Consider the following 9,052-nt stretch of genomic DNA (forward strand, 5'->3'; position numbering starts at 1 on the left):
TGCGGGAGATTGTTGGATTCATATTGAAGCAAAGTTTTAAATGGTTTAACTTTTATGACATATAACACATATATTATTATTAATTTTTTAAATGCAATAAGTTTTAGCCGAGCATCAAAATTATAAATTGTTCATATAGATGTACTTCGTCTTGTCAAACTTTTTTAGAGACCCTTTTTTGATATGTGAAGCTTCTTGACGTCATTTCCCAGTGAATGTATGTACTTGTATGTTCACCTTTTTTCTATTTTTCCACTTGAGTTTTTTTTAGTGTAATAGGGTTCTTTATTCAGTCAAAATGTCCACTTGAGTTAAGCGAGCTGCGGTATTCGTTGGGCTGAATGGGCTTCATACGAACCAGCTGCAACAGAATTCCATAGCCCAACTCGAGCCCCTTCCCCTTTGGCTGGCACCGATTCCGCCATGGCCCATGAGGCAATGAGTGGTCACCGGCGGCGGCGGCGGCGGCTGCGAGGCGATTTCCGCTGCACTGCTTTTTATTGCTGTCATTTTACCTGGACGCGAAGCTCACTCACCCAACTCCGGAGCGTCGTCTTTGGTCTACAGTTCGAACCTGGTGCTCCATTTCTTCTGCAATTAAAATTGCTGTTAGAGATTCTTGGCTTATTATGTCTGGTTTTCCATAATTTTGTGTGTTGTGTGTGGTAGGGAAAGACGGATCGTGCAAAAATGGGGTCGATGGACGAGAAAGGAGCGAGATCACGACACCCCTCCCCTCCCCCCTCCAGTCCTCCACTCATTTTCTTCTGGAAGTGCTGTTATTCTTCTGGAGAAAATACTGTTTTTTTTTTGCGGGGTGGAGTAAATACTGTTATTCTTCTGGAAGTGCTGTTAGACACGCTGTAGATCAGCACACAATATTTGAGCATGGTAATTGCTAACCACGCCCTTGTGATGCAGATTACAACAGTTTCACAATTGTGGAAAATGAATGAAGATTGCGATCTTTATTGCACAGGCGCAGCTGGTTCATTCGTCTTGTGGAAATATGTTGGGGGTTGATAAGTCAACAGTCAGTCCCCGGTCAAAACTCACTACTCAGGTGGAACCGTGGAAAGGATGTCCCTAATTATTTGTGGTCAGTGTGTAGTATGATTATTCTTCTACAGACATAAGAGTCACATCCCAGCATTGACTGCAGCCATCTTCCATGCTTTACTGGCAATTGGAAAATTGCTTTCATGGAATCTTCAAAGCTGGCAACCCTGTATGTTCATGGTCTGTGGAGCCATTTGCTGGACAAAAAGTTCATACCATCTTGCCACGATTACAACAAGTATCCTGCTTACCCTGCTCACCCCTTGATTCATTACTTCGAGAAACTCAGAGGTATTGAAATTGGAGATTTGCTTATGTTATGCCCATCCTTTTAATTATCTTTCTCTCCCTCTTTACTGTTTTCGTTTGCAATTTTCCCAGTTTATGCTTGGAGAAAGCCATGTTGGTGGAAATAAGCTACTTGAAGAAGTGCGCAGTTGTTCTGCTGATTCCATCTGTGTTAGCAATAAGATGTTTCTCAGCTACCAGGCCAAGAGACACCATCGCGTTCAATGAATCCATTTCTGATGGGCAGAATCTTGTTTCCAGTAACAAGAAATTTGTGCTTGGATTCTTTAGCCCCGGAGCTTCAAGCCACCGATATATTGGTGTATGGTATAACAGTGTTCCAAGAGGAACGGCTGTATGGATTGCTAACAGGAATGATCCAGTACAGGATAAGTCGGGCGTACTTAAGTTTGATGAAGTCGGTAATCTGATAGTCAAAAATGGCACAGGCAGCTCGTTTATAGTTGCTTCTGAGATGGGAGTGAGGGACAGGGAGGCTGCAATACTGGACACTGGCAACTTTGTGCTAAGGATGACCGACCGTTCAAAAATCATATGGGAGAGCTTTGCCTCTCCTACTGATACATGGCTTCCAGGAATGAATATTACACTTGGAAATTTGCTGAAATCATGGAAGAGCTATGATGACCCAGCAACAGGAGATTACACTTTTGGTTTTGGACCGAGCATAGCTAATCCGTCAGCATCACAATTCATTATTATGTGGAATCGGATTTCATTTTGGACAAGTGAATCCTGGAATGGTGACACGAATTCTCTCATTCCAGTACTGAAATCTATGGGTATCATCCCTGTTTCATTTCAGTGTGACAACCTTACATGCATGTACACTCCCAACCCTGCTGACATAATGACTAAGATTGTTTTGGATCAAAGTGGTTCACTGAACATAACACAGTTCAATTCGGAAGCCAAATTGTGGACATTGTTATGGAGACATCCAGATAGTTGTGATGTGTCTAATTTATGTGGAGTTAATGGTGTATGCAACAGCAGCGTATCCGTATCAACATCAGAATCCATTTGTAAGTGTCCAGAAGGATTTGCACCACAAGAACAATCAAATTCCAGGAAAGGGTGCACTAGAAAAACCCCACTGCAGTGTAATGGTGATAGATTTATTGATATGCTTAATATGACATTTCCTGACAACAGACAGAAGCTGTCAGTTGTGGAAAAAAGTGAATGTGAATTTGCCTGTATGGAAAATTGCTCTTGTACGGCATATGCTCATTCGCTCTCCGATGGTTGCAGCTTATGGCATGGCAATCTAACACACTTGCAGAATGGAGTTGAAACTCTTCATCTTCGTGTAGCTGCATCAGAATCACATGGTAAAGGACTAGTGCCACTGGGGAGACAGTATGTGAAGATAGGGTTAATTGCAAGAAAACAGAAACATTATTGATAGTATTATTGTGTCAAGTGACAAGCTCTGTTTTTTTGCAGGTCACAAAATGCTTTGGATAGCGTATGTACTTCCGCCAGTTGCATTCCTTGTCTTTTGTCTCATCTCTTTTATTTGGATTAGGAGATGGAAAAATAAAGGTAACCATTCTGAGTTGGAAAAATAATTTGTAGTTAAAGAAATGACATGCCTTGGTCTGATAGACACATGATAAGTCCCCTTTTGTGAATCAGGGAAAGGAAAACAGCATGATCACCCCCTCGTCATGGCTTCAGATGTAATGAAACTTTGGGAGAGCGAAGACACAGGCTCTCACTTTATGATGCTTTCTTTTTCACAGATAGAAAATGCCACAGACAACTTCTCAACTAAAAACAAGCTTGGAGAAGGAGGGTTTGGCCCTGTGTACAAGGTTAATTATGTTCTTTAGTTTTGTTCGTTAAAATGTTTGCTAATTGTGATAATTTCGTCTGAAGCATGTAGTCAGCATGTATAGCTTTGTCTGTAGCCAAGTAATGATAGTGAATGTTCTTATCTTAAATAAAAAACAGACTAATTGAAAGGGGAAAATGGAGCATATCTTTGTCCAGTCGTCCTGTAAGATGTTCATAGTTACAGCATCCTCTACTTGTTAGTCATGTGTGGCAAATACGTTGTGTTGTTCGATCAAGCAGTTCGGCAAATTCAATGTACATTAAACCATCAACTCAATATCATGGATAGTGGGAGCTGAATCTATTTTTGATATATGACTGTACTAATGTTTGACTGTTGAAAAATTGACACAATGCTCCAGGGAAACTTACCAAATGGACAAGATGTTGCTGTTAAGAGACTTGCAGCGAATTCAGGGCAAGGACTACCAGAGTTTAAGAATGAAATCTTATTAATAGCCAAGCTTCAACACAGCAATTTAGTTGGACTCTTAGGTTGCTGCATTGACGGGGAAGAAATGTTACTAATCTATGAGTATATGCCAAACAAAAGCTTGGATTTCTTCCTATTTGGTATGTTCACTTTGTATATAAATATCCCTACTTCATAGCTATATTTTCCTTCCATGCCTTGTTGAACCGATCAAGTCTTATTTTGCAAGAACAATCGAGAAGGGCTTTTTTAGTCTGGGCAATGCGTCTTAACATAATTGAAGGGATTGCACAAGGTCTTATTTATCTCCACAAGCATTCTCGGCTGAGAATTATTCACAGGGACCTGAAGCCAAGCAATATTCTGCTGGACACTGATATGAACCCTAAGATCTCGGACTTCGGAATGGCAAGAATATTTGATCCTAAAGGAGGACTAGCTAACACGAAAAGAGTCGTTGGAACATAGTAAGCACTTCTATTGGTATTTTACATGTAAAGTGGAAGAACCACTATACTGAGAAATGGGCATCGAATTTACTAGATTATTGTTCTTTCAGTGGCTACATGGCCCCCGAATATGCTATGGCAGGTATTTTCTCTGTCAAGTCCGATGTATTTAGCTACGGGGTACTGCTTCTGGAGATCATCAGTGGACTAAGAAATGCAGCAGCTCGTGGACATGGCAACTCCCTAAACCTCCTTGGTCACGTGGGTCAAAGTTCCAACAAGCTCAAACTGTTCTATAATTGTTGTACCTGATTTTTATTCTAATTTGATGCCTGCAACTGAACTTTGCAGGCATGGGAGCTGTGGAAAGAAGGCAGATGGCGCGAGCTCATTGATAAATCGTTGCACGATGCATGTCCTGAGAATATGGTGCTACGATGCATTCACGTCGGCCTGTTGTGCGTTCAGGAGAATGCTGCTGATCGGCCCTCCATGGCCGAAGTCATTTCTATGATTACTAACGAAAATGCCACCTTGCCGGCCGCAAAACAACCTGGTTTCGTATCCATGTTGCTTCCAACTGAAGCTGATGTCCCTGAAGGAAGCTGCTCTCTGAATGATTTGTCAATTACTCGCCTGGATGGTAGGTAGTACTACTATCGAGTATCCATTAGATAAAGAGTGTTACTGTTGCTTGTGAATATATGTTCAGACAACAGAGTATCATGTTATCACATGATATTAACTAGACTGTGACACGCGCTTTGCCACGTCGTTCTTCGGTCGTGAGTTAAGTCTCGTCTATTTATTTTCTACATGGTTTTATTATGGTTTGCTCACTTATTGTCCGTAATTGTTAGTTAATTATCTTACATAGTATTGTTGCTCATAGGTTAAATTGTTAGTTCAGTGGGTGATTCGTGCATGTTCACAGAATGAAATGCGTCGACCAATCAAGTTCGATGAGCTATTTGTCATCGGCCTCTTGCATGCATTGTAAAAGAAAGAGCCATCAATTTTTGGTATAAATTCAAATACTCCTTCTGTTCCATAATATAGTGCATATAATATTTTTTAAGTCAAAGTTTGTGATCTTTGACCCAGTTTATAGAGAAAACTATATATATCTATAATTCCAATATCTAAAGTATGAAAATACTTCTTATAATGAATCTAATGATATATGCTTGGCATTATAGATGTAAAAGTTTTTCTCAAAAAACTTGGTCAAAGTTTGTGTCGTTTGACTTCTTCAAAAATATATATGCACTACATTATGAAATGGCGAGAGTACTCAATTCGGCTCTAGGGAGCATTTGGTCATGTTTACCAATTATTTTTTGTAAATGACAAAAAATATTTAAAATGTCAAACATGCACATATTCATGTATAAAATACCAAAGTATTTCAATATGTGTAAAAAACAAGTTGGTCGACAAATTTTTGACATTTCTCGAATACTTAGTTTTGTTTTTTTCATTGACGAAAGACTATTGTTCCATCTCTCGTGAAAATTTGCACGCATTTTTGAACACTAACATGGACATGAAAAGAAAATTAACATTTTCTAATGTGGTTTGCTATTTGTTTTTAATTTACTATCATCAACAAATGCTCCCTAGAGCCAAAATGCCATTTCCGTCTCCAGTTCAGCTATACAGTAGGTTGTCCTTCCTTTAAGCATGTGATGTTGTGGGTAGCTAGCAGGAAAATGAGAATCACAGTGATGTTCTTATATACTGCATTTGTTTATTTTTACTACACGTATTAGATTTCTCTGAAGTCAAACTTTGTAAAGTCTGATCAAGTTTATATTTAGAAATATTTTCTGTGATAGATCTAATGATATTGATTTTGTATTGTGCATGTTAATATTTTCTGAAAACTTGATCAAACTTACACTGAGTTTGACTTAAGACAAAATGTATATACGAAGTAAAAAGAAATAAGAGTATGCTATACATATACTTTGCATTTGAGAGACACAACAACATATACTAATATTCATTCACACTTAAGCAATGGACACACATTGACAAATTGGCCAATAACGCTGCCCTCAGCCCCGAGCCACCAGAGGCAAGGAATTCAAGGGAGCTTAGTAACTAGAAAGATTGGACAACACTTTTGAAGCGATTCCAGGTACCTCTCAAGTGCTTGATCTCAAGATATTAGTTGTCATTGTTATCTTAAGAATGTATTTTGGGGGGGGGGGGGGGGGGGCTGTGATTGGTATATTTTGACATATTCAGTCCTAGTTTAACAAAACTGCTCTATAAACTGCACCCAAAAACCACCTGCCCATTGCTTGTTGGTACTAGTATCTGGCTGAGTAGCTATTACTCCTCCATCGGAAAAAGGGGGAGAGAGAGCTGTCACTGCCTTATTGATTAGCATAGATCAAATCATATGGTCGAGCCTGGCAACTTTAGGGTGCGTTTGGTTGCAAGGGTGGCTAGGGATGGGTTGGGATCGTCCAAAAAATATACGTGTTTGGTAATAAATCACTTGAATGGTTCGAGTAAAAAAAAGAAAATATGCCTCAAAGATGCTGAACCGTTTCACCCAGCCAAATTGGTCGAATCAAATGGCCACCCTTTACATGCATGACCATGTGAGCATGACTGGTGGTCCCGTACTAAATAATTAGCTCAGCTCTTATATTGAGCCAAACACATGAATTGAATGGTTCAGTCCCAAAAAAACTAAACGGCCCCAACCCATTCATACCACACATTCAACCAAACGCATCCTTAGAGGGTGCTTGGATACGTTTTAGTCTCATGACTAAAAGTAGTGGGACTAAAACTTGCTAGCCTCACCCATGCTTGAATCCAAGTACTAAAGAGACTAAAATCAAATTTATGAGCATTTATTATCCTCCAAACTCTCCAATCCAGAACTCGCCCGTGTTAAAAGAGAGGAGTTAAATGAGGAGAGAGAGGACTAATCCACATTTTAGTAGGGGTACCCTGACTAGAAAATTTTAGTCTCAAGACTAGTTTTAGCCCCTCTTTAGTCAGGGGTGCTTGGAACTTTAGCCTCTTAAAGAGACTATTTTTAGTCAGACTAAAATAAGTCCCTTGGATCCAAGCACCCTCTTAGTTGAAGAAATTGCATGTCAATTTGACCGTTCGCTGAAAAAACGCTCGAGAGAGTGTTCTCCTGCATGGTATGAAAAAGAAAATCATCGAGGATACGAGATCTAGAGTAACTGATACACCGGAGACTGAACTGCACTGACCGAACAGATCGAGACTGATAGACAACAATCCCATTCCTCCACTGTTATCTCTTTTTTTTTTCCTACGATTTTCGTTCTTGTTTCTCCACTGTCACTGCGCTACCACCAACATGGAGCAAGACAGTTTTCAGAAAAAAGAAAAGTGAGCAACGTGAGTGTAAAATATTAGGCCCGGTCGAAATCACACGGCGGTCGAAGAATATTACAGTACAAAGCAGTTCCATAGGAATCACAGACGGGATTACCCCCGGGCCCGGCCTGTAAATGTTAGGAACGACATGTCCATACCGTTCTCAGCATAAGCAGTATCGCCCGTGCATTGGACGCCGTCTCCAAGGCCATGGCCGGAACCATGTCGTCACACTCTCCTATCGACTTTCGACTGTCGAGCTCTCGTTACGCTATAAAAAGGGCCGAGGACCAAGCTATCTCATCACCACCGAAGCAGAGCCTGACGAGCACCTACTATCCGCTTATACATCCTTCCTTCTCGTCGGCAGCATCTGCATCTGCAATGGCCAACCACGGAGCCGCCGCTCTCCTGATCGCGTCCCTGCTCGTGGCGGCGGTCGCCCTCGCCGACGCCAGGGTCACCGCGATGCAGCTGCAGCGCGGCAGCATTAACGGAGGTACGTCCACGTCAACCGATCAACATCGTCCATGACCTGGCCAAATGTGCTGGATTGTAACCCTTTGGACGTGTGCGTTTCGCAGTTTATGCGTTGACGAAGGCGGTGCCGGCGCTGACGTGCAACAAGGTGAGCGCGGTGCAGACGGGCGAGACCTGCTCCTCCCTCGCGGAGAGCGCCGGCCTGAGCCAGGAGGACTTCCTGGGCTTCAACCCCAACATCAACTGCGTCAGGATCTTCGTTGGCCAGTGGGTCTGCCTCGACGCATCCTCTGCCTAACACGCCGTTGGATCATGGATGTGCGTGCGCAGCATCGTTAAGTTGCTGCTACTTATTTATGAATAAAGGAGGCTAAGTCGTTCTGACGCTCTTCAGTGTGCCTCCGCCATTATTCGAGTTGAATTTGGTATTTGTACTTCCCTCGCAAAAGGATCGAGGTTGTAGTCCGTCACTCTGTCTTTGTGCCAACTTTGGCTTAAAAATTGGTTGAGTTGGTTTAAGCTTGATTACCAGTGTGTTGCGTTTACCTTGTGTGTCTCTTTCCTTGTTGTTGCTGATTGCCACTGAGTTAACTAGACAATACCCCGCGCGTTGCAGCGGGCAATGCAGCAATGATTTATAGAGATGAAAAAATAGAAATTGATCATGTGTGATATTTATTAGATTGACACATTTCAGCGTAGAAAAGTAAACAATGATCCATCTTCTCAATTCTAACTCATCAAGTCCTAGAGGAGCAATCTTGTATGCACAGGTCGAGAGGAGAAAGAAAACACTAAAGTAATTTATCAATGGAACCTCCATCATACCTAGCAGCTGACAAACAAAACCCTCTGTTTTGAACCTTTGTATTAGAAGAACGACAATGTCAGTCACACAATGGTACCAGTCGAGTATTAGATCGATCTCAAGTCATTCAAAATATTGGAATAATACTGCCACACAGCAACATACCTGAAAATGAACTGCGCTATGCCATATGTTGTGATTCTATAGAACAACCAAAGGAAAGCAATAAAAATGCAAATCAAAGGTATACTGAAATAACATATGTATGTGTGTGTGTGAGAGAGAGACGATTCTAGC

At 41.3% G+C, this 9,052-nt stretch overlaps 2 protein-coding genes across 2 annotated transcripts; both read left to right on the top strand.

Annotated features, from left to right (window-relative positions):
- Window positions 1-384: 384 nt before the first annotated feature.
- On the top strand, window positions 385-4,907 carry LOC123079395 (G-type lectin S-receptor-like serine/threonine-protein kinase B120). Its single transcript, XM_044502164.1, has 10 exons — window positions 385-577; window positions 670-1,063; window positions 1,163-1,350; window positions 1,441-2,702; window positions 2,818-2,916; window positions 3,010-3,188; window positions 3,573-3,783; window positions 3,873-4,110; window positions 4,203-4,353; window positions 4,444-4,907. The coding sequence occupies exons 2-10, from the start codon at window positions 953-955 to the stop codon at window positions 4,741-4,743; spliced, it is 2,739 nt and encodes a 912-aa protein (XP_044358099.1). The 5' UTR covers window positions 385-577; window positions 670-952; the 3' UTR covers window positions 4,744-4,907.
- Window positions 4,908-7,247: 2,340 nt separating this feature from the next.
- Window positions 7,248-8,474, top strand: LOC123074852 (uncharacterized). Its single transcript, XM_044497586.1, has 2 exons — window positions 7,248-7,966; window positions 8,052-8,474. Exons 1-2 carry the CDS (start codon window positions 7,678-7,680, stop codon window positions 8,243-8,245), a joined length of 483 nt encoding a protein of 160 aa, XP_044353521.1. The 5' UTR covers window positions 7,248-7,677; the 3' UTR covers window positions 8,246-8,474.
- Window positions 8,475-9,052: the final 578 nt, after the last annotated feature.

This window comes from Triticum aestivum, chromosome 3D (genome assembly GCF_018294505.1).
Source record: "Triticum aestivum cultivar Chinese Spring chromosome 3D, IWGSC CS RefSeq v2.1, whole genome shotgun sequence".
Classification (NCBI taxonomy): Eukaryota; Viridiplantae; Streptophyta; class Magnoliopsida; order Poales; family Poaceae; genus Triticum; species Triticum aestivum.

Excerpts from the sequence above, each read along its gene's own strand:
- LOC123079395 (XM_044502164.1), top strand. The coding sequence starts at position 953 with ATGAAGATTGCGATCTTTATTGCACAGGCGCAGCTGGTTCATTCGTCT. Across the intron at positions 1,064-1,162 it reads GGTCAAAACTCACTACTCAG|CCATCTTCCATGCTTTACTG; the intron begins GTGGAACCGTGG and ends CATTGACTGCAG. Across the intron at positions 2,917-3,009 it reads TAGGAGATGGAAAAATAAAG|GGAAAGGAAAACAGCATGAT; the intron begins GTAACCATTCTG and ends TTTGTGAATCAG.
- LOC123074852 (XM_044497586.1), top strand. The coding sequence starts at position 7,678 with ATGGCCGGAACCATGTCGTCACACTCTCCTATCGACTTTCGACTGTCG. Across the intron at positions 7,967-8,051 it reads GCGCGGCAGCATTAACGGAG|TTTATGCGTTGACGAAGGCG; the intron begins GTACGTCCACGT and ends TGCGTTTCGCAG.